The sequence below is a fragment of the Xiphophorus hellerii genome, chromosome 22 (genome assembly GCF_003331165.1).
Source record: "Xiphophorus hellerii strain 12219 chromosome 22, Xiphophorus_hellerii-4.1, whole genome shotgun sequence".
Lineage (NCBI taxonomy): Eukaryota > Metazoa > Chordata > Actinopteri > Cyprinodontiformes > Poeciliidae > Xiphophorus > Xiphophorus hellerii.
This window is the reverse complement of record NC_045693.1, coordinates 20,472,252-20,497,135: the sequence shown is the minus strand read 5'-3', so window position 1 is coordinate 20,497,135 and position 24,884 is coordinate 20,472,252. Positions and strand designations below refer to the sequence as shown.

General features: G+C 37.5%; 1 protein-coding gene across 1 annotated transcript in view; it reads left to right on the top strand.

The window, feature by feature from the left end:
- grid1a (glutamate receptor, ionotropic, delta 1a) overlaps nt 1-21,571 on the top strand; it is a 239,526-nt gene extending 217,955 nt beyond the window's left edge. Inside the window, exons 10-16 of the mRNA XM_032553886.1 lie at nt 669-866; nt 1,296-1,623; nt 5,297-5,435; nt 10,700-10,895; nt 12,066-12,232; nt 15,780-16,020; nt 20,648-21,571. Coding sequence (XP_032409777.1) covers nt 669-866; nt 1,296-1,623; nt 5,297-5,435; nt 10,700-10,895; nt 12,066-12,232; nt 15,780-16,020; nt 20,648-21,085 — 1,707 coding nt within the window. The 3' untranslated portion in view covers nt 21,086-21,571. The remainder of the gene's footprint in view (nt 1-668; nt 867-1,295; nt 1,624-5,296; nt 5,436-10,699; nt 10,896-12,065; nt 12,233-15,779; nt 16,021-20,647) is intronic.
- Nucleotides 21,572-24,884: the final 3,313 nt, after the last annotated feature.

Genomic DNA, 24,884 nt, shown 5'->3' with positions numbered 1-24,884 from the left:
GCATTTTTTTCACCACAGAGTCTCTGCCCTCGTCCTTTACCTCAATCATTTCTCCTCCCCTCCATTTTTCCTCTTTTCACAGATGATTTACCTCCACCATATTTATTCACATAAGTTCTGCTCAGCGTTCTCCTGGCAGTGTCACTTCATCAAGTCATTTGCCCCTGCCCACTTTAACATCTCTCCTCTTTTCGTGTTGCCCTCCCCCACCCCGTCCTGCTCGGCTCTTTTCACTCCACCTATTTAATACTGCCATGACACTTCCACTCATAAAGGGGAGCCATAGGGGGGGAGCCAATAAATTTGAAATGACAATTTTCTCGTTGATGGACCATAGCAGTTGCCATGGTGCCATTTGTTATGGATCAACAGTTGCTAAGGAAACAATTTTACGAGGATGAAGTTTAATGGAGAACATACAGAAGCTTTTCATGAAGGCATCTTATGATGACTGATCGTGTCCTGCTTGAAGCTCTATATCCAACCATTAGATTTGTGCGCATCGAGATAAATGATGTGTCTGTGGTTGAGTAAAAGCATCCTCAGTTCTCAGAGTCTGTGCGTAAAACTCGGCCTTAAAATATGTTTCTCAATACTACTATGTCCGGACCGTAACATCATCTGAAACCTGCTTTTTAAAGTATCGACGATTATTCTGTTAAAAACAGGAGGAACCTTTTGTGATGGTGGCAGAAAACATTCTGGGTCAACCCAAACGATATAAAGGTTTTTCTATCGATGTCCTGGATGGCCTCGCCAAGATGCTGGGCTTCAAGTACGATATTTACCAAGTCGGCGATGGGAAGTACGGCTCGGCTCTCCCTAATGGGTCCTGGAACGGCATGATTGGAGAACTCATTGGCAAGGTTTGTACTTTTTGATTGTGTGAAAAGAGCAATTCCTATGCTTGTCTTGAAATTATATTTCTAAAAGTTAGTTCATTGTGTAGTTTAGGAAGAAGAGCCTGTATATCAGGCCATCACTTCACAAGCTATCTTCATCTGGCTGCAAAATTGCAGTTCAACCTAAATAGAAATTGATACAATGACCTGCACTAAATAGTCCAAAAATTAATACTTATGTGGTTTGATGTTTTTTCTACAGAAAAGTATTCAGAAAAAAATATGAGTGAATAAACAAGCAACTGGAGTCTGAGTTATTTCAGAAACACAAACATACTAAATTATCTACTAAACATCCTAAATGTCAAGAAACGGCAAACTAATGCCGGTCAAATGCTTGAGTTTTGGCAAAAAAAATAAAAACAGCTGCTTTTTTTTTTTTTTTTTTAACAGCGAGCTGACTTGGCCGTATCTGCCATCACCATCACACCGGAGCGTGAGAGTGTAGTGGACTTCAGCAAGCGCTACCTGGACTATTCCGTGGGAATCCTGATGCGCAAGTCTGAGGAAAAGATCAACATTTTCTCTCTGCTTGCCCCATTCGACCTGGCCGTGTGGGCATGCATCGCAGCGGCCATACCTGTAGTGGGCATCATGATCTTCCTGCTCCGACGTATCCAAGCAGTCAGATGTCACAGCAACACAGGCCATCCACCACCTCCCACCTCTACCTCACTTCAGAGCGCCATCTGGATCGTCTATGGGGCCTTCGTGCAGCAAGGTCAGTTAATTAAAAATACAAGTAAAATTATCCATCTTGTTTGAAAATGTGCAAAACCCCCTAGGTACTGTGGTACTTTTAATACAGATTATGTTGTTAGAATCTCATGCCAACCCACACAAATTCCTACAGATAGTTGAAATTCACAACCTAGTGTAAAAAATAAATTGCTTTGAGATCAGATGTCTGAACCTAGGCCTCTATGGATCTAAATAGCTTTATTTTCTGTTTTACAAAATTCCATGTTTTACCAAGTAAACACATTAATCCAAAAATGTATTTTATTAAATGGTGAAAGTATAATTTTTTTTATAGTTTCACTCCAAAATAATCTAAATTTAGCAAGGTTATTTTATTCTACGTTTCACTTATCAATAGATATTTTTATAATTTAAATAAAAATAGCCTTTATTCCTTCCAGATCAAAGTCTATTCATAAAGATTCACTGTTCTGCAGTGCATATAAACGCAACAACGTAAGTTAACAAGGCAGATGAACATGTGAAGAGTATTTCATAACTAATGTCTTCATTCCACTGCACATTTCTAAGCCAATCAGGAAAAATGTTACTTTTTTTAGTACAGAAAAGCTGATCTTTGACATTACCAACACAGTGTGCCTGCCGGCTGCTGTCATAACCACTAAGGTATAATAACTTACAATAAACAGGAAGACATATGTGGATGTCACCATGCAACAAATGCTGATTCAGTAGATAGAAAATTTCAGGCACAATGCCCACCTTAGCATTTTTTAAAGGTGCCTTTCTGAAGGAGGACACCCCATCTTTACGTCTGGTGCTGATCCAGGTACGTCTGGTCGCAACAAATGACCAATGTTAAAGCTCAGACTGCATCTATCAAAGTCTGGCGCAGTGCCTGTGAACCTTTTTTAACCTAACACCCACTATATTTTAAGAGAAGCTAAATTCATGCCTTTTTATGTGCATTCTTTTTCACATTCTCATTTCTGGCTCATGTTCCAGTGGTGCCACTTTTTGATTCAAGTGCTTTTTTTTTTTTTTTTTTGAAGGAGCTAGGGGGCTGATGTAAGACGCATTGATATGGATCTGACTGCTGATGCTTGGTGTGCCATTGTTAGTAGTTGAAACTTGGCATCCAAATATTCTGAGAAATCCATAATGGTATGCTGCCACTTAGCTGGTTTTTGTCGTGTGTTCACCCCCAGATACTGAGTGTCACTACAGTTTTTTTTTCCAAACAGGAACTGTTCTTTTGTTCCATATGGGGGTCATTCAGAGGTAGGATATAATCCAAATCATCCCAGAGACCAAATAGATATAAAACCTTTTTCATTATTATTAAATTATTATTAAAGTGTTTAATCAGCTTATTTCATAGATGAAAGCATGTCCCACTGAGGAGCATGGTTAGAGCCAATTAAATCTGCACATGGACAATTCACATTCAGTAACCTTAAAAAATAAAATAAAAATCTCAGAGCCATGTGTAATAAAAATGATTGATGCCGTAGTATGATACATCTGACGAGACCTTTCGTTTTATTTTATTTTTTCCTTTAAGCTTTCCTGAGGGTTCAGCTGTGCCGATTGTGATACTTTCAGACAAATATGTTTTCATCACTTTTCATATTCTTGAAACTTTCAGATGACATTTTCCATGGCTTTCCATTTTAGGATCAGGATTCAAGATGACATTTTTCCTCATACGGTTCTAAACCCGTTTTTTTAATGCCTTTGCGGACAACAGGCGACTACTACCAAAACTCAACAGCAACATTACTGTCATAAAATTCTTTATCTATCATAAAATGAGAGAAACAAGGATTAGAAATTTTAAGACATTAAGAAAAATTTGCAATACTACAGTTGCTACATGACAAACAGTCATAGTATTTACACATACAGTATACCAGTTGTATGTTAAATCCACAGGCAGATATATCTCGAGTAATAAAAGTAACTTTTCAGTGGTATTCTTTTCAGTAAATCAGTTGAACTGAAGTTATGTTTAATTACAAACAGTGATCAGTGTTCATGGTTATGGTGTCAAATAATAATAAAAAAAAACAAAACCCAAATGTGATTTTTCAGAAATTTCATTAATATGTAGGAGGACCAATAAGTAAATATTTTCCTCCAAGTACAGAGATGCTATGCCGTCGTTCGAACAATCTTGACACTGCAGGTTGTCCTGGATGCCTTCCAAAAATAGAGTACTCTAGGCTACAAAAGCTTATTGTTCAAGCTGAACAGCTCAAGCTGGATGTTAGGGGAAAGGTGAGTGGAAGGAAAAATGTGAACTGAAAAAAGTTCAATAGCAATGAGGAAAGCTGCCAGGTTGAGGATAGGGAGGTTCACTCCATTTAAAAAAAACATGTGCTGGACCCGGACTACCACTGTTGCAGGCCATTGGTCTAAAGTGAAATTTAGTCATCTGTTTTTTAAAATCAAGGTAGCAGATTCTGGAGTCACAGAATCCAAGTTGTTTGAGTATGAATGAGCAGTTTCCACAGTTAGTGATGATTTAGGGGGCTATGTTATCTGTTTGTGTTGGTCCACTGTGTTTTATCAACTCCAAAGTCAGCGCAGGTATCCACCAGAAAACGTCGACATGCCTCTCTCTGTTGACAGCTTTTACAGAGATGCTTCTTCACCTTTTCCAGCAGAACTTGACCAAAAGTACCAATACTTTGTCTAGTAACAATGGCATAACTGAGATTGATTAGCCTGAAAAATGACTAGATAATACACGGAGTATCGTCAAGAGAAAGGATGAGGGGACATCAGACTACCAGACTCTGCTACCAGGATTTCCTGGAGACTTGAGCAGAGCCTCCAGGCAACATTACACTGATGAAGTTCCAACTCAAATGTTGAGAGCATTTACTTTAAAATATGTTGGTCCTATATAATATTACAAAATGAAAAAAAATAAAATTATTGGGTTTCTATTAGCTGTAGATCGTAAACATAGTTAACAGAAATAAACATTAGCAGTCAATCTGTGTGTAAACAATTTGAGATCCACCAATTGAATTAACGTGTTGAAACTTTTCTGCAATATTGTAATTTATAGATATGTACCTGTACAAATGTGACCACACATGAGAAAACCATTTAAAAATCTAAGCACACTAGAATCCAATAGAACTGCAATAAAAAATGCAGAAAACGATCCACTACATATTGCAGCTGTAAAATCTATATTTCCCTGCCACCATCACAACAGATAAGCTGAAATAAATCAGACTTCAAGACCCCCGATAACGTTGAAGTACAGTTTGGGCCGTATTTAAGTTTTTTGTTCACGTCTATTTCACATCTGTTGTCTTGGTTCAGTGCTGACATTTACTCCAAATCAGATATTGGAGCCATTTCAGCCCAACTGGAATGTTCTGTCAGTCAATAGAAAAGCAATCTTTGGATTAGTTGAAGATCATTGCTTTGAAATGGTTTATTACCATTGTCTCATGTTTCAAATAATAAACTTGATGTCTTTATTTCTGAGTTGTGAAGACTTTGAGTAGTTTTCATATTGATATTTATATTTAGCTTTAATTTGGAGAAAAAAAAGGCAATACCTTTTACTGCTGCTGGAGGCGATGTTTTATCACCCTGGTTAAAATCTGTAAAAATGGGATATGCATTTCTGGGTGGACTTGTAAACTACTTTCATCTCAACCCTGCAGGCAGCGACTCAATTCTGGGCTCAGTGGCTCTGCGTATCGTCATGGGCAGCTGGTGGCTTTTCACCCTCATCGTGTGTTCGTCCTACACAGCGAACCTGGCTGCCTACCTCACTGTATCACGCATGGACAATGCAGTCAGGTAAAACATCTTTTTTCTTTTTTTTTTTTTCTGTCACACTATTTGAAAATATTTTGTTTACAAACACTGGGGAATTTCATTCAAACTTGGCGATCATGAGAAGTTGTATCTCTGCATATCTCTAGAGATGTGTTATCGACTGGGTACATATGGTGTACAGATTGACTTTGTTTTCTTCTTAGCTACAGTGCTTTTTTTTTTTTTCTTCAGATTTTCAATACTTGAACTTGTGGTACACATGCAACAGTTTTGGTTAAAGATTCATCTACTGGGATCGGCTTCTTTCTCTATAAAGATCCTTTAATTTTTGACCTGCTGGATAACAACCGACCGTTTCTCAGTCTAAATGTTATCTGCCAGTGAATCCACTTTGGTCTGATGTCCTTCTCTCCCTCTAAAGAATGGGCAGAAAGACATTTGATTGTATTGGTTCTGTCAAACAGCCACATGGGGACATGTCAGCAGACTGAGCGAATGCTAAGCAGCACATATCTCACCTGTGACAACACATGAGAGCAGCTGTTTTTAAAATGGCATCTGTGGGAGACTATTCCTGTGGTATGTTTCACACATTTTAAAGGACACCACATCATGGCAGTTGAAAATATTTGAGCAGGCAGACATAATGCATTCTGGACTTTGTTCACTTATAAAAATGGATTAAGAACTAACAACCTTTCTTTCATCTAGAGTGATTGTTAAAAAATTATATTTGACTGAACACAATGAAACTCGAGAGCTGAACAGTTCACAGTGTGAATTTCCATAGAAATCATAACCCATATTTTCCAGATCGTCAGTCCTTTCAGCTATTTTAAGTAACGACTCAAAATTCAACAAGAAAGGAAGCCGGGCAACTGATGTGTTGCCCTGCAATGTATCTGATGTGTGTTTCCCTTTGGGAAAACATTTGCATTAAAGATAATTATAGTTCCCCCAGGGAAAACATTTCTATTGAAGATGATTATAGTGGTTAGCTGCATGGGAAAAAAGCACAGGGCTTTAGGAATTTTATAGTTCACAAATTTAATCTAACCAAGCAACTGAAATACACACCCTGGCCACTTTTTTATATAAAATTTGCAATTATGAGTTGGGTTTTACCTATTGTAATTCTTTATGGCATTTTTCCAAAAACATGTGAAGCATTTTCCTGAAACCTTTTTTTGCACATGAGCATGACAGCATTGCACAGTTGCATTTATAACACTAGTCGCACGCTCTACCCCTGCGCCACCGCGGCAACCGGTTTTCTATTTCTAATCCTTTCTTTCAAAAAACAAAGAAAATTTTCACATTGTCATAATGGTGCATTTCTATGTAAAAGTTTGATTAATTGATTGATTATTGTAAATACAATTTGGAATAAGGCTGTAACATAAAATTTGAATCGGTGCGATTATTTTCCGGATGCACTTTGACTTATTTCAAAAGATCTAAAATGTAATGGTTGTGTTTTGGCATTCGCCCCTCTCTTGGAGCTTCACTTTCAAAAACTTCAAAGATGTAAATAAAGGTCAGGCAGAGTGCAATCTTCCTTTGAGGTTGGCAGCTGGTTTTTTGGGAGAGGTTGTGAAGTTTGAACCGTCACCAGCTAAGGGACAGATGGTACAGAAACTCTGCAGACACACTGCTTCTGCCGTTCTCATTCTTCTAGACAACACAGTACACAGACGCAGAGAGACGTTTCCAGTGAGGATGCAGTGTGAAGAATATTTTTCAAAGTCAAGGATACAGTCCAAGATGATACAGTAAATCAGATACAATTAACATATTGTAGGCACAGGGTACAAGAAATTGGGTAAGAAGTGTTGGTACCCTTGGCTTAGAAAAACAAAAACTAATTCAATGCTCTTACTGTTGATGAAATTCGAACTGAACTGGTTGTTATCATCCAAACTGAAGTGGATGTGGATAATACATGCAGTTTGCTGAATAGTTATATCACCATGTTTCTATGAACGTATTGTCTCATTTAGGCAAAGTACTGGACATTCGGCAAAGTTTATTGTGTCATACAGTCGTTGGTTTGTGTTTGAGAAAATTCCTTTAGTTTGTTTCCCCCTTACCGACTAAATCTGATGTCTTGACCCTGGTGAATGTATGATTTGAATTTTAAAGTTTTGATTCAGAGAGTTTCAGTCCAGAGCAGCAATAAGAGATGAAACTGAAGAAATCAACTTTCTGAGAGCAAGTCAGGAACAAATAAGTTTTTTCCAAGAAGCCCACTCTATTTATTCTATATGAAAAAAAAGATATTAAGAGACTCACTTTATAATTCACATAATAACTTTTGGGGTTTTTATGTGTGTACCTTTCAATACACTGGTTGCAGCATTGTGAAATGACATTTTCATTGTATTGTTTGGACACCTAATTAAAACTATATTGCAGTAATTAATTATGCAAGAATTAAAAACATGCACTGGCTTTTCTGCTTTGATTTTTGAAGGTAAGCTCTTTATTTTGAAGATGAAGGGAAGACTTTTAGTGAGTTACTTAATTTGTGAGGTAAAACATAAGAACTTAATAGCCTCGATTGCCTTTCATCTTATTTTGTCAATATGAACTATACATTTGGATACAGATAGTGTTTTTTCTAGCATCAAGGACCAGCATTGAGTTGTTGGTTTTACCTGAATTTAAGAAAAAAAGAAATGCATCATCCGTGTTCATCCACTCAGTCTCAACTGGTTTCATTGACAGATACAACTGGGTAATATCAGTCTAATATTTCATTCTTCTTGATAATATTTTAGAAAAATAGTGGTACTTAAGAAGAATTATTTGATCAAAACCAAAACCAATTATCAATAGCATAAATAAACACAAACACATTTTTGATTAGAATAGGGTACAAAAAATAGAGTAGCAGTAGTGGCACTACTAATGGATATGAATTCTGCAACATCAAGGGGAATAAAATATTTTAGAAAGGAGTTAAGGATTTTGACAATTTTCAGAAGGCATGTGTCAGGAATAAGAACTGCACAAACAGTGCAGAGGGAAGCATTCTTCCTAATTAGTACATTTTATGAGTAAAGAACTCCATAAAATCTTTACAGCTAAGCCCAGAAGGAATAATTTATCTTCAAATGAATTATGGCTTTGAGTCAATTTTGCCACAGTTCTACAGGTAAACTTTGGATTGTTCTGATCATTGTCTATAAGCTGACTGTCTGTTAGCCTAATTTATGACTCCAAATCCAGTAAGAAACTTATTATTTTTTACTTTTTTTAACCAGTGTTGGTAAATTATTTATGAATAATTTCATAAATAATGAAACTAAAATCATGGCTAACTGTGTATTCCTAACAATGATCATCTGACATCTAAGTAAAAATTAGAAACATCCACAAAGTGTTTTTTTTTTTTTTTTTTAAGAACCCCTCAAGTAAAAAAAGAGCTGTAATCTGGACTGTTTGTTCTCATTCAAACTCATTTGAGCCAATATAGGAAATAATGGAGCAATTATTGGGTGTGTTGCCAGTTGACCCCCCTGCTCTGTCCGTGTTAGTTGTTGTGTCCTCGGGCACTTGGTGGTCAGAAGGTCATGTGGCACCAGAGCATGACAGCCTCACTTCTGACAGTCTGCTTCAGGGCAGCAGTAGCTACAAAGTAGCCATCAGCATGTAAATGTGTGCATGAAAGGGTGAATGACTGAATGTAGTGTGAAGCGCTTTGGGGTCACGGGTCACAATGCCAAGTTAAATCTATTAAGTGATGGCGATATAAATGTTCCCAGCACACAGAGTACAGTTTTCCTGTTAACTGAATGTGATGCATATTATCTGTCATCATTGATTTAGCTTCTTGTACAGCGAAAAATCCTGAAACTTTTTTATTATCAATGATGAACTTTTTTTCCTCTCATTTCATCTTGTTGTGGGAATGTTCTGAGTTTGTTTAAGATGCGGATTGGAGGGAATATTAAATGTTATACATTTTTTAAAAAATAAAACGTATCCAGCCCACCACAGACACACTCCATGTGTGCTGGCAGATAAAATTCATCCATACAGAGAAAATGGCTGAGTTGAACCTATTCACAGCTTTCACAACACTTATTATTTGAGATTGTGGCTCTACTTCAATGTTGCTTACATAACTAAAAATATGCCTGGCTTGGCATAAATCAAGTCATTACAATCTGATGGTCAGTGCTGATAAGGATGAGAGAAGGCATGTCTGATATGAATGTCTGATTGTGATGCGATTATTTGAACAAAGGACAAGCTTAGCAATAGTTCTGTTCTTTTATCTATACATCCATCTATTTATCCGTCCAAGTATGTATTCAGAATGGTAACTTTATGCTAGGCATTTAAATGAAATATTTGTAAGTATCCATGAGCAGCAGACTTTAAAATATTAAAACGAATAAATTAATTAATGACAGCTGGTTAGTCACGCCATTTAAGTTTATTTAAGTTAACTGGTCATAAGTTAAATTTATTTTTATATGTAACTCTCAAAAGTAAAAAAAAAAAAAAATCTGTTTAAGTTGCATTTTATTTTTTAAACTGATGTAATTATATACAATTTTCAAAAAATTGTTGGAAAACCCTCACTGGCATTAAAGCAATCAAACTCTTCTTATAATTACTGATCAGTTTTTGCACGTTTTTGCATTTTTCATCGGGTATTTCAAGTACTTGATATTTTGTCATCAGCTCCAAGTGAAAGGTCGCATTGCCATCACCCTAATCTTTACCTCCCTTCACATATTCTCTACTAGATTCAGCTCTGGACTCTGGCTAGAACTAGAACTTAGTATTCTAGTCTGATAAACATGTTGATTAAATGAAAACGTTACATCTTTCAAAGTTATGAATAATTTTGGGCTGAACAGTATATGCAGAAAAGTAAAACCAAGAAGGAAATCTAAAACTGTGTGGATGTTTCAAGTAATTGATAAATAGCTGAAAGGAGGCTAAAGGTGTGTAGATAGATGGGTGTATGGTTGTTTCAGTTTGGAAATTGCAATGCTGAGCCTTTTAAAAAACAGTAAAGTCTCTTGTTTAAAAGTCACTAAAAGTTGTGGAATTGTAAAATTTTAAGCTTGACAAATGTGTTTAAATATGAAATTATTGATGAGAGCAATCATTTGAATTTAAAACATGTGGATTAATCTATTCCTTAAGTTCTTTAAAAAAGGACAACCAACATTGTGCCATCACGTAACTATGTGTTGATATGTGGAAATACTATTTAGAGAAACCTATTGGTGCTTTAATACTTTTCTTTTTTGCCCCTAAATAAGGTCATTCCAGGACCTTTCCAAACAAGTGGACCTTGCCTATGGGACAGTGCGAGACTCAGCCGTGTACGAATATTTCCATGCTAAAGGCACCAACCCTTTGGAGCAGGACAGCATGTTTGCTGAACTCTGGAAAGTCGTCAACAAGAACAATGGCTTTGATAACTCTGTTTCAAGTCCATCAGAGGGCATCAAAAAGGTGAGAGTTAATGGTGGCTGTTAAATCCTGGAGAACCAACTTGTAGTGTACCATTAATCCTACAATTAAAAAAAAAATCTCTCCCAAAATATCTCAATTAGGACTAGGGCTTTGCTAAGAAATACAAAAGGCAATAAACATAACAGGGCAGCTTTAGTAATGTGTAATATTTCAACATGACAAAACAGATGTCTCTGTGTTAAGAAAATAATGTAAATGTCTGCAAATATTTAAATAACCGACATTAGTAAAACAATTGAATATCTTTAATATAAACAAAGCAGACTGCATATGATTAGACATCTTGATTTAACTAGATTGCATTTATAGTAACACGATGACAAATGTTTCCTTAACTTCAAACTTTGTGTAACGGAATGGCATGTTTTAATTCTGTCTTTTAATTGACAGTAATAACTTAAGCATGTGCAAATTTGCTGTAAGTTTATTTTTAGCCCTGTAAAGACATACATTGGGGCTGACCTCTGGCCATTTTTAAGCTGACAAAAAAGAGAATTTAAATTAGACTGTGGCTAGAAAATCCAATTTTGTGCCTTGCATTATTCTTTCAGCAGAGAATCTGGAAGTAAAAAGACATTTTAACACCATATCCTAAGAAATCCAATAGTGTGGTTGATATTCAACATTGACTCAGACTGTTTTTATTCTTTAGAAAACATTTAGAATATTTCGATCTAATTGTGTTTCCTACTGAAGACAACTTGGTGCACTGCCCCACTAGCAATGCAAATTGAATCAAGAAGGACAAAGTATTCTTGTATTTTGATTTGATTTGATTTGAAAGTAAAATAATGATTCTATTTTATTTTATTTATTTTTTTAAAAAGACAAGGGCAATAGAGGGTAGGTTGATGTAATTAAACAACCTTGATGATGCCCGAATAGAATACAGTCTGGTAGGAACTACAGTAATACAAAATTTTGAGTCATTAGTACTCAATGTATTGCTTTGCTTTTAGTTTTTAATTAAATTTAAATCTGTTGTAAATTCATTCTGCAACTTTAAACTATGCTATTTAATGAATGAAACAATGACTGTTGAAGCTTTGGAATCCATGTCTGCGATGCGTTGCTATGAACATGCCGTTATGTAATTACCATGTTCCTGTTTTTTGCATGGGTGTTGTGGAAACTGTTTCAAATGTACAGGCAAAGCGGGAGTCGTACGCCTTTCTGTGGGACATGGCGGTGGTGGAGTACGCTGCCCTGACAGATGACGACTGCACACTGACTGTAGCAGGAAACAGCATGAGCACCAGAGGCTACGGCATGGCCCTGCAACACGGCAGTCCGTACAGAGACCTCTTCTCTCAGAAGTACGTATCCTGGTAATCGCTTCATACCGTCCCATATCAATCCAATAAGAATTAATCTGGTAGAAAAGGCAGTGGTTTTTAATCATTCAGACAAAAGACTTTTGGCATTTTTGAAGTTATGACTGTAACTACCACCTGAAATAAAAACATCACCTTTTATTGGCCGATACGCTGCTCCACACAAATCTTAATTAATTTTTTTTTTTTTTTTTTACAAACTGCAGCTTAAAATATTTGCTAAAATCAAAATTATTTTAACTGAATAAAGTGATATTTATTTTTTCACAGAAATTAATTGCTTTTAGACAGAACAGCATGCGGTTACCTTGGATGCCTGTATGTCCACACAATGTGAACCTTGATTTATTTTGAATACACAGCACAGAAACTTTGTCCAAGAAAATTGTTTGGATGCTTTTCTCCAACCATCAAATCAAAATGCCTGATTTTATATATGATTTATTAAACACAGGAAAGCTTGATGGGAAAGGCTCTGAACAAGCAACAAGCAGAACAAGCAGAATATTATGTACAAAAAATAAAAAATGCAGAGGACATAAACAACTCTCACAGTGACGAGGGGAGATTTGTAGGGTAAAACATTACAGCTTATTTTGTTCATCATCAGTTGGAAAATGGAACATGTGTGACATGAATTGTATATTGCTAATGATGAGGTGAGATAATGTGTCAACATGATGTGAAAGTGTTCCTGTTTTTTATGACATGAGATGTGAATGGGATCAGAAACCACTGTAATAAATCTCCTTTATGAAGAGAAGCACTCTAACACCTGAGCCACATATGGCTCCAATCTGGAGTCATTGAAAGGTGTGGATAGAATACCAATATTACACTGAAAATGTGATTTCCTATACCTGCCATTAATATATTTTGCACAGCATTTTTAGGTAGATCTTCCAAACACTCAATTGGGGCAACAGTGTTTCTCTAATCTGTGGAATTTGATTTTAAATATGAAGATTAAACTGATTGAAAAGAAACTGAATCCACGTCAACGTTTAAGGTCAGGTGGATATAACCCTGTATAATCACCTATTTATTTCACTGTAGACACAGCAAACTCTGTATGGGCTCAATTATGTCATTTTGTTCAAAAAGCACAAAGCTTTATCATATGTATATGCGCTTGTACTGTAACTTAGCAGCCATGCAGGATAGGATCTTCTTGTTTTCACTTGTTTTGATCCAAAAAGGAATTTCGAGTGTCTTTTATGAGTAATCAAAGGCAACAGAAGCCTACGCTAACAGGCCAGCGTTTCAAACCTCGAAAAAGAGATGAATTTGAAATAAAAAAAATTGACTGATATTCAACTGATATTTATTTTATTACTATAGAATAAAAAATTCCACTATATGTGATAGCATATGTATGCTAGTTGTTTTCTTGAACAGCATTTGGAAGCTTTTAGAGATGCACGAGCCAATCATATTGTGGCAGAAGATAAAAAAAAAATAAAAATTAATCATTCATGTACTAAATTCTTATAAAAGCTGTCCAACACTCTGAAATGATTAGTTCCTATGCATGAGTGTTTCTTCAGCATGGAATTAAATAATATATCTTTCAAAAATAATAATAAATTAAATCTCTTACATACAGGTGCTTTCAATAAATTACGATACATCTAAAAAGTTCATATTACTAATTCATTTTATTTAGATTCAATGCACAGTGAGATTTTTGTCATTTTCTCCTATAAAGAAACAATAAAATGATTTTTTTTTATTTTTAATAAGACCCAATGGTGGCCTTCAGCTCATTTACATTTTTGGATCATGTTGCAGTTTTGCAACTGTTTTTTGGATCTAAACAGTTGTATCTTCCTTTTGATAGTACGTCTTAGACCAGGGTCTTGAGGGCCTGTCTCCTTCAACTTTTAGATGTATCTCTACTTCAACACACCTGAGTCAAATAACGAGGTCATTAGCAGGACTGCTGTGCTCACTTAAAACTTGTAAAATTCCAATGAAACGTCACTGATCATTGAAAGCCCCTCTAGCCTCTGTGCCTTTCAATTCTTCCTCCATACCATGGGACCTTGATTTCCAAATGAAATGAAAACATGACTGTGGTTCAGTCCTGTTTCTCCCGACCCCTGTTAAAATGCTTCTGGCATTGCATCTGGCTCATGAGTAGCTTAGCAAAAGGAAGGCGACAGGTGTAACCCATGTCCTATATGGGTTTGTGTGTGGTTGCCCATGAAGGACTGACTCCGGCTGCAGTTCACACTTTGTGAATTTCTAAACAGTTGCGTTTACTTTGCTTCACAGCTCTCTAAAATCTGCAGTCATCCCCGTCCTTTTTGCACTTTCCCCCCCACTATTCCTTCTACTCAACTCTGAAGAACCAGCTTCTTTAGCAGTGACCTTTTGTAGCCCTCCATCCTAGTGGGGGGTGGATGTCAAATCAGTTTTCCTTCCCAAAATAAGACCACAAGATCACATTTCTGCTTTAAGAAAAAACAAGTCTGATGGTCTCAACTCTAATTCTAATTAAAGTGAATTCTTATGAGCTGTGAGGCATAACCAAAATTAACAGTAATAATGTGTATTCTAATGTGTTTCACCTTTTTAATTCAATCTCTGGCATAAATGAACTATTCAATTACGTCAAAATTTAATGAAATGCACCTGTAATACTATTCTTATAAAGATATTATAGGTGTATGATCTTATATCCTCCAATTCTACCAAAGTTTTGAACCTGAAAGCAAACATTTTATTTTATGTTTTCATTATTTATGATGTAGTATAAAATGACACGAAATACTCTGCTGGTTAAGTATATCTTATCACAACATCTAATTCTGAATTAATAAATAGGAAAACTAGCAAAAAACTAGTGTCTATGTAGCACTCACTTCTATAAAGGCTTCCTAATTACAATTGAACTGAACCGCTGATCTCGCCTGTGTGTGCACTCCAGCTGAATTTATTCCTTCTGTTGCTTGTGTTCTTATACATTAACTGTACAGTTTGTAAGTTTGTAGCTGTATTAAAGTGTTGGAATTCATTATCATGCAACAGCACCTCCATCCCCCCTCATCTTTTTTCTTTTTTTTTTTTCTCAAAAACTGGGCTTTTAGATCTTGTTTAAAATCAATCATTATGTTTTGCACTCTGCTGCTGTAAACTAAAACCTGCAGTGTTTAATAGCACTTTACCGTATATGGGTTTTTAATGATCGTACAGTCAATGCAAATGGATACCATTAGTGGTGCTGCATTTTTCCTTATTAGATTTATTTAATGAGCTGTGCGATTTAATTATTGTTACATAATAATAGTGTGGTAATTGCTCTGATCTGCCCAAGAATTATTTTCTAAATTTCTTTCATGTTTTGTCCATAAAAAGTTGCTAATTATCAATTATCTGCTCTGCTATTTCAGCAATTTTATCAGCTAACATTTAATTTTGATCATTGCATCTGATGGATTTGCCTGCTGTCCTGCTGCAATGCAACATGAACATGCACGTCTAAGGCCAAAAGGGTCTGAAACCAATCTTTTTTTCCTCTCTGCAGGATTTTGGAGCTGCAGGAAAAAGGCGATCTAGACATCCTGAAACAAAAATGGTGGCCAAAGAAAGGCCGCTGTAACCTGCAGAGCCACGCAGACGCACAGCCAGAAGGACGAGCGCTGCGTCTCCACAGCTTTGCCGGCGTATTTTGTATCTTAGCCGCCGGGCTTCTGCTTGCCCTCCTTGTGGCGGCGCTGGAAACCTTGTGGAACAGCAACCACTGCCGGAGAGAGCAGCCCAAAGAGGTGACCACCGACAGCTCGTCGGGCCAAGCCCTGCTAAACCAGAACCGGGCCATGGTGGTCACCACGGGTCCCCTTGCCCCACCAAGGCCTCGGTCGAGACCCAGGCCGCCGGGCCCCCCGGTCCTGCCCAGGGATGCCACTGCCACACTCTACTTTATGGATCCAGCAGGCGGTGACGCCAGCCCCGATTTAGTAGAGCTTCAGTACACCCAGTTATAATAGGTGTGCCCTTGGTGATAGTTCAGACATCAATTTGCTCATTCCTTCTCATGTCGGGAAAGAGGCGGGGTGCTCAGGCGGGGACTTCTGAGGCTTCTCTCATGCTGGCACTTAAGAGAAATGATGATTGGTTTCACAAAAATCTGTCGCTGGTGCTCATGTGGGAGAAGCTGTGAAGACAAAAGTATACATCGTATTGTTAATTCAGAACCACAAACTGAAATTGTACTCTGAGTCGATAAGCGCTTCAGTTGTGCAATAGCTCTCTTTAGCTAATCCATTCAAGTCTTATTGCTTTAGAGCTCTGCCTTTATTTTGCTGCTGTGAACTGGGCAGCCCCTCCGCATGAGGCGTCCAGACAACTAAGGCTTGACATGGATCCCTAAACTAAAGTGTGAGCCTTTACCAACCTGTTTGCCTCCACAGTCCTACAATACTGGATGAAAACACCCATTTAAAGCCCAGTCCCATGACAGAAACAGGAACAAATTAGAATGCACTTTGATGGCAACAAGAACATGAGTTACTGTTGGTAACATCTAGTTCAGAGTTTGATTGCATCTCTGCTTTTATAACCGCAAATTGTTGTCATCTGAAATTCAAAGGCTGCGATATTTGCAGAATACTAGGTGTAGTCATTACGTTTGTAGGCATGTTGAGGTGTTTTCACCCAACATCTTTCTTTGTTTGAAGTCCTATTCACTGTAAAGCTGAAGTTTAAGGCTGAAAGGAAAGAACCAAGAAAGGAGCAGAGAAATGAGGGATAATTAACAATAAAAAAAAAGTCCAATATGTTGCAGGTGATTTCTAAAGCTCTGTTCATAATAACTGCATCTACACAATGTTCACGTTGACAACACTGCCTATAGGGTTTTTTGTGTTGTTTATTTCTTTACAGTGCTTACTATTACTGCTAGGGCTGCCTGAAAAAAAAGCCAAAATGTCTAATATTCCTCTAGGATTTGAGAAATTATTTTTTACAATAATCTTTCACAATGATTGCATCTTACAATGTAGTATGCAAACAAATATTTTCAGTTTAAGTCAAATATGTATTAAGCAAAACCTCCAGCATAACAAAAATTAATTAAATAAGTCAATACTTATGGTTTTACAAAAAACCTTGAATATTCAGAATACCAAATATGATGAGATTCAACATAAAAATAAACACAAATATGCCTTTGTTCAATCATATTTCTCTCCAAGGGATGAGAATGAAGGTCTTCATTTTACATATATTGGAAAAGTGAAATAGTTTGTGCAATCTGACTTTTTTCTGTGTGTATCAGTTTAAAGATATTAGTCAAGGATCATTTTTAACCCGTTGGTTTCTTTTAATTTCTGCAAGGGTTGCAAAACTGTCAAAACAGACATATGGAAAAAAAAAAAAAACACAAAGCGACTGTCTTATTTAGGAATATTGTTCCTCAGAACAATTTCATACAGCTTATTTTTCAAGCCTGCAGAGAATGAGCATATTGTATTCAAAGGATTTGGTTTGGGTATCAGTTCAGATTTATTGGTGGCACCATGGACAGTGTGTAGGGACAGTGAAAGCTGTTTAAAATGAAAATCTACAAAACAATTTAAAGGGATCAGCCAAATGGTTTGACGTCACTGACAAAGCTTTTCTTTTTTTTTTTTACCTGGCATTACTTGGACAGGAAAGGAAAAGATCCATTGCACTAACAATCTGTGAAATTAGATGCTACTGGAGATTTATGTCAGGATCAAGACTGACTCTCTTCAAGACTGACTGCGACTGAATTAGAGTTATAGCTTAGTTTTATGCTTTTATCCTAAAAATGATCCACTTAGCAATCTTACCAGCAAAATAAATTCCATAATTCAAGAGCAGCAGACCTTTTTTCGCTCCCTTACATTTACCATACGACTAAATGTTAACCTTTTAATGACACTTGGCAATGTTTTTGCCTCTGAGCCGATTGTAGAAAAGAAAGTACTGAGATAAATCAACTCTACAGCACTATCCCAAGATGTCTGCAACTTTCGACATTTTAAAATGCAAAAAAAGCTTTAAAGTGTAACTAAATAACACAACATTTCATCAGTATTAAACCTAACTCACTCACTAGAGATTTCTCCCAGATTCAGTCAAAATAATACAAACAGAACAGAGCATTATTCTTGAACACAAAAATATGGGGGAAATTGTCAAAATTAGTTGTGCATCTGGATCGGGGTGTGGCTGACATACTCCTATACAGTAGGAGTTTCACTAAGTCCTCCTGAAACTTTCAACATTTTTAGAGTATGATCTGTACAAAGAGCAAAGTCCTTACAAAGGACAAAGGTATTGTAAATATGACAAAACTGAAGATTTGCCAGTGAGACCTTTGAGCTCTGGATAGAACCAGAGATGTAGAAAGGCAGTTTTTTTGTTTTTTTTTTCTCCAAAAAACATTTCTCAATTTTATAATCTTAAGGCCATTACATTTTTTATTGAGGATAGACCCACCTTCTGGTGTTTTAAGATCATAATGCTTATAAAATGCATTAGATGGGACACACAATTGCAGTGCAATAATTGTTTACTTGATTTTTTTTTTTTTTTTCCAATTGGTTACTGTGTGGACACAATCTGATCATCACTACTTTCTGAAAATGTCAAACTTCTTTCTTCTTTTATGACATATTATGTGACAATAGTGGAGGAGGTTGAGAGTTTTGATTCACTTCAAGAACAACCCAAAATATCAAACTGATTGTTTATAGTCGATTGGTCGCTGCAGGGCATTAGGGCAGGGCAGGGCAGGGGGCTGGGCAGGAGTGCACATCATCCATTATTTCATCTCATAGTCTGTCCCGTGTCTGACCGTCTTGTTTTGTTTGACTTAGATGGGTGCATGAATATGACAAAAAGAAAATGAAGCATGAAAACATTTATTGGTTAATCTGTCTCAAGCAGTCAGATTCTTTGTTTGGCTTCATCTCCCAACTAATAGGTATTTGAAAGCCATTTTAAAACCAAAAGTTATTTTTTTAATAGAATTAGAGGGGTGTGGTGAAATCTGCTGACACAAGATCATTTAATCTCAAAACATAACGAAATTTCTTACCTTAGTTTAGTTTGTTTTGCAAACTGCTATCCAGCTGCTTTCATCCCCAGATAGTAAAATGTGTTAAATCCTGTACAGCCTGTTAAATCTAGGTCTAAAACTCAATTTTAAAGCAATTCTTAAACTGCCTCTTTGTGTTGATTGTCCGCTAACAACTGGTGGGGCTGAGCAACAACACTTATAAAACCATAATTTTGTTTTGCTTGTTTTGTCGCATTTTCAGCACTTGAATAGAGGCTGACTAAATGAGAAAAGTTAGTCATTTGTAGTGTCTTAAGGTTTTCACAACTGGCTAACCAAAGTTGCTTTGGTAATTGGTGCTAAATAGAGCCATATCAAAGACTCCAGTAGAAGATTGCATTTTTTTTCCCTTACAGTCAAAATCTGAAATTACAAGAATGATCCAATTGGATGATTGCTAGAAAGAAAGAACATTTATGTCATTGTTCAGACCTTCTTTTCACCAATTGGCCCTGTCCACTTCAATGGCAGAAAGCCCAGACTTAGCAGTGAAGAGACAGAATCGAGCATAATTGCATAGGAAAGCGATGATCGAGGTAAAAATAAACACCAGTCAAACCTATGAAATCTTCTTTGAAATGTTTTTTTTTTTCTATTATTTTACTATCTACCTTAGTATTGCTAAACTCTTGTCTAGATCTCATGAGACCAACATCATGCATCTTGTAAGCTAGATGCATCATCACACTCCTACCAAGAAATGAATATTAAGTTACCTTATTTAAATGTTTAAATGTGTCTCCGCATTTATGTGTTGCATTGGAATCAGTGTTGTGACCCGATGATTCTGACTGTGGATGCATCTCGCCTCACGGTCAACCAATTATGCAAAGCAAATTAAACCCCAATGCATAAAGCAACACATTTAAGTTGAAACTCAAATTGGAGATATTTTTTGACATTAACTGAGTTTTATTGTTGAAAACTCAGAATATTGACTTAAATATCAAAGTAAAAAATCTGTATGAAAAAAGCTGGAATAGACTTACAGTATTTCAGCATCTTTCAAACTCGCATGGAGAATGCATGTTCTTATGCTGGTAGAATACTGCACTGCGTGTATTTAGAAGTAAAGTTGAAAACGAGGCCTGCTGTAACAAATCTCTTCTTTCATTCTGCATTTTCATTTCATTTCCCCTAACCTTTTTTTTCCCCCAACTTGGCATTTATTTTCACTTTTATTTATCATCCCCCTCCTAAATAACACCCTTGCTCTTTCTGTTTCAATAAATCCTCCATACACAATTCTTCCTTTTATTCTACATCCACTCTTTGGCACTGCCCTCCTTTCCATCCATCTTTAGGACAAAGAGGTGAACCTGGAACAGGTCCACCAGCGTTTGAACAGCCTCCTGGACGAGGATCTAGCCCACAAGCAGCTGCCAGGTCAGTCAATCGAGATCTCCGCCCTTGACATCGGCAGCATCCAGCCCAGTCAGTCTCTGGAGGCCTTGTCTGTTCGAGACTACCCATCACACCGCGGGCCCCCGCCTCTGTCCGTGACCACCTTCCTTCGGGAGAGCCACGGGGCAGGAAGGACACTGGGAGCAGCTGCTGGCAGGACCTTGCCTCTGCCGCTTAGCAGTGCCACGATGCCCTCTATCCGGTGCAAACACAGAGCACCCAATGGGGGTCTCTTCCGGCAGAGCCCAGTCAAGACACCCATGCCATTGTCCTACCAACCAGTGCCAGGAGGACCCATCCCAGAAGCAAGAGCGCCCAGCCACGGGACATCTATTTGAGCATGATGAACGTTCACAAACACTCGAGCTCAAACAGAAGAGTCCAGAGCTAACTGGAGTGCCTACAGTATGAGGAGATATAAATAAACACTACAAAGGATTTTTATTACCAGTTGAGTTGAACACACGACAGGACTCTAAGACTTTCATGTAGATATTTGTAAGTACAAATAAAAAGCAACATTAAAAAGTGTATTTTGAATATTCTTCACAGTTGAGTTAAAAAAAAAACAACAAAAAACTAAAAGATTGAAAAAAAAAACGACTGTTCGAATGGCTTTGTAAATTTTGTTCTCAATGAATAAAGGTGACAATTCTTTGTGGTTGTTTTCTAAGTGCCAAGTTTAAAGATGTTTTCTTTCAGATCAACATTAACTGATTGTACTGTGAGAATACATAGGGGAAAAAATTGACATTTCACACTACAAAATACATGGGAAAAGTTGATTTTGTTTAATAAAAAAAATAAAAACTAACACCAAATGACCAAGCTGTGTGTTTGAATACATATCTCAAAAAAAGAACGAGATCGTGGATACAAGCGGCCGAAATGGGTTTTCTCCGTAGGGTGTCTGGGCTCTCCCTTAGAGATAGGGTGAGAAACTCAGTCATCCGGGAGGGACTCAGAGTAGAGCCGCTGCTCCTTCACATCGAGAGGAGCCAGTTGAGGTGGCTCGGGCATCTGGTCAGGATGCCTCCTGGACGCCTCCCTGGTGAGGTGTTCCGGGCACGTCCCACCAGGAGGAGGCCCCGGGGAAGACCCAGGACACGCTGGAGGGACTATGTCTCTCGACTGGCCTGGGAACGCCTCGGGATTCCCCCGGAAGAGCTGGAAGAAGTGGCCGGGGAGAGGGAAGTCTGGCCCTCCCTTCTGAAGCTGCTACCCCCGCAACCCGACTCCGGATAAGCGGAAGAAGATGGATGGATCTCAAAACAGCAGTGCACTGTTACAGTATCTGGGAAATGGGAACAATTTTGTAACTGGCTTTGCATTCTCTGAGTCTGGAGGAAAAACAGAAATGTTTTCTGTATACTGCAAGCTTTCTTTCTGAGCAAGAGTCGGGAGGACTCTTCCTCTACAAGCACATATTGCTAGCTCGATAGTTTTGTTTAAGGTTGCCTTTAAATATAGAGCAACGTATTGGAATAGTGATTACGTTGTGCTGATTGTAGTCTATAGGTTCTAATTTTTTCATCTATTCCGTATGCTGAGTGGGCTTTGTCCATCATTTGAAAATTGCCTGCTCTGTTTCCAGTACACCGTTTCTACTACTTAAAGTCCCTATAAGGTGTCAGATATTTTCGAGGATGTACTTTATTCAAGTTGTCTAAACCACAGACACGCACACACACACCTGTAGCTGCACACTGCATGCTAGCTGGTGTTGGTAATAAGGACAAACACACCAAGAAACAGAAAACTTACAATTTACATCAATAAACACATTTTTTTTTTATTTATTTTTTTTTTTTCTCCGAAGAGTTTTTGTGGCGCTAGTGGCTCGTATTTTTTCGACAGTAGGCAGACAGGAAGGAGGGTGAGGAGAGGGGGGAAGACATGCGGCAAAGGTCGTCGGGAACGGGAGTCGAACCCGCGACGTCCGCGTCGAGGACTAAGGCCTCCAAACGTGGGGCGTGCTAACCCCCTGCACCACCACAGCACGCCCCACATCAATAAACAAATTTAAAAAACTAAAATTTAACCTCCTTTATGGTTTCCTGACAGTGCTAAAGTAAAGTAGGGCGTCACTTTTTTCTGTAACGAGATACGACTACATTTGACAATCTATAGCTTAAAACATAGCTTTGAACTTGTCAAATATGAACTGGATAGTTAAATACCAATTAGAGATTCAATAAAACAGTTTGAGATTCATGAACTGTATGTGTGAGTTAAGGTACCATTTTGCTAAAGCACTTGGAATGAAAACCAAATTGAAGTTAGTCAAGCATAATTGCATAAAATAACAGTTATACCTGATTTAATTTATTCTACATGGATTTAAATCTAGGAAACTTATTCTGGTAATTCTGGAGTCATCATTCGACCCATACTAAGATTATATAAACTTATAAGAAATAAAATTAACTGTTGCGTCTCAACTTCAAATAAAATCTGTCATGTCCTCTTAAGTCAGTCAAACTCCAGTCCTCAAGGGTAAGTGTCCTGCAACTTTTAGATGTGCCTCTGCTGCACCACACCTGAATAGAATAATTAAGTCATTAGCAAGATGCTGGAGAACTGATCTACACAAGGAGGAAGTAATTAAGCCATTTCGTTCCAGTGTTTTGTACCTGTGGCACATCTAAAAACTGCAGGACACCGGCACTTGAGGACTGGAGTTTGACACCTGTGTCTTAAGTATTTTGAATAAAATTTGTGTAAATGTATTGACCAATGACGAGTGCACATTGGCAGAAAAGCAAACTTTCCACAAAAAAAATCTGGTCCAAAAGAAAAGATACAGATATTATATATATTTACAAGGAAAGTACAATATTCTTAATCATTTACTGAAGCTGTCGGCTATATTTACTAGTTGGAGCCAACTGTCGGTGTAACAAAAGAAAACAATAATAGCTATACTGCCAATGTTTAATGCAATCAATATCAACTGATAATCTCACTTGATGCCTCGAGAATCCCTTCACATGCAGTCCAATTTGGCAAAACATTCAGCAGAAAAAAACAACAAAAAAAAACAACTAATCTGTCAAGATTGAGGACAACTGTTCACACACCCACCACTCAAAGCAGCCACACATGGGGCCAATATGAAGAAAACGCAGCCTTGTGCCAGATTCAGCAGGAGGGACCCACATGGACATGGCTGTTGGGAAAGCAAACAATAGCTGAGGACATCGCAGGTCTGTGCCACCATGTTTCCGTACTCGGATAAAAATGGAACAAAATGTGTCACAAAGGCTAGAAAGTAAACTTTACATTCCAACTGAGACATTTTCTACCCGATCTGCACCAGAGATCTGAAAAGAAAAACATCTATTCCACCGTTCGCTGGTCTGAAAGCGGGTCACGGAGGTAACCGATGTGGCAATTTTCGCTCAGAATTGTTTACTTAAATGACTTGAATTCAAGTGAGGAAAATCTCTTAAGTACCTCGTCACTTATTTTTAGAATTCCCATTACCAGTCTCCCAAAACGCAGTAAAGGATCGCCGAGGTCACCCACAGCTGAGAGAGTTCAGTGTTCCCTATAGCCATCATGTACGTGACAAAGGTAGAGAGATGCTCTTTGATAAAACCCTCCTCACAACTCTCCCGCTGACTTCTTTGACCTGCTTACTTGCACCCGCGTTGAGCTTAGTGCTGATGCCTGTTTTTAAGCCGCAAGATCTTCACTCTAATCTTGTCGACTGCCACTACAAGTACAAAATCAAAACACCTCTGCAAAGTCTGTCACTTCACACTAAAGTCACAGTTTTAACTCTTACCTAGCAAACCAGGTTCTAAACTTCAAGCTAAATGTTAAGCAAAGCCACTAAAGACAACAATTTCAACTTTATTTAATGTAATGATATTCTGTTTAAAGTGTAAAATTGTGCAAGTGTTCATTGTCTCCAAGCTAACTATTTTAATTCTACCTTTACACTAGAACTACCGAAGGTAGTCCACGTAGACAACACTCCTATTCAGTCTAGAGATGGCCAAATGGCCTAAGTACCCTTAAGTACCCTTAAGTACCCTGGTAATGGCCTCAACGCATCTCACAGTTGCACAATTGTTCCTTAGACTTAGACTTCGACTTAGACTGACTTTGTTGTCATTTTCAATGCACAGG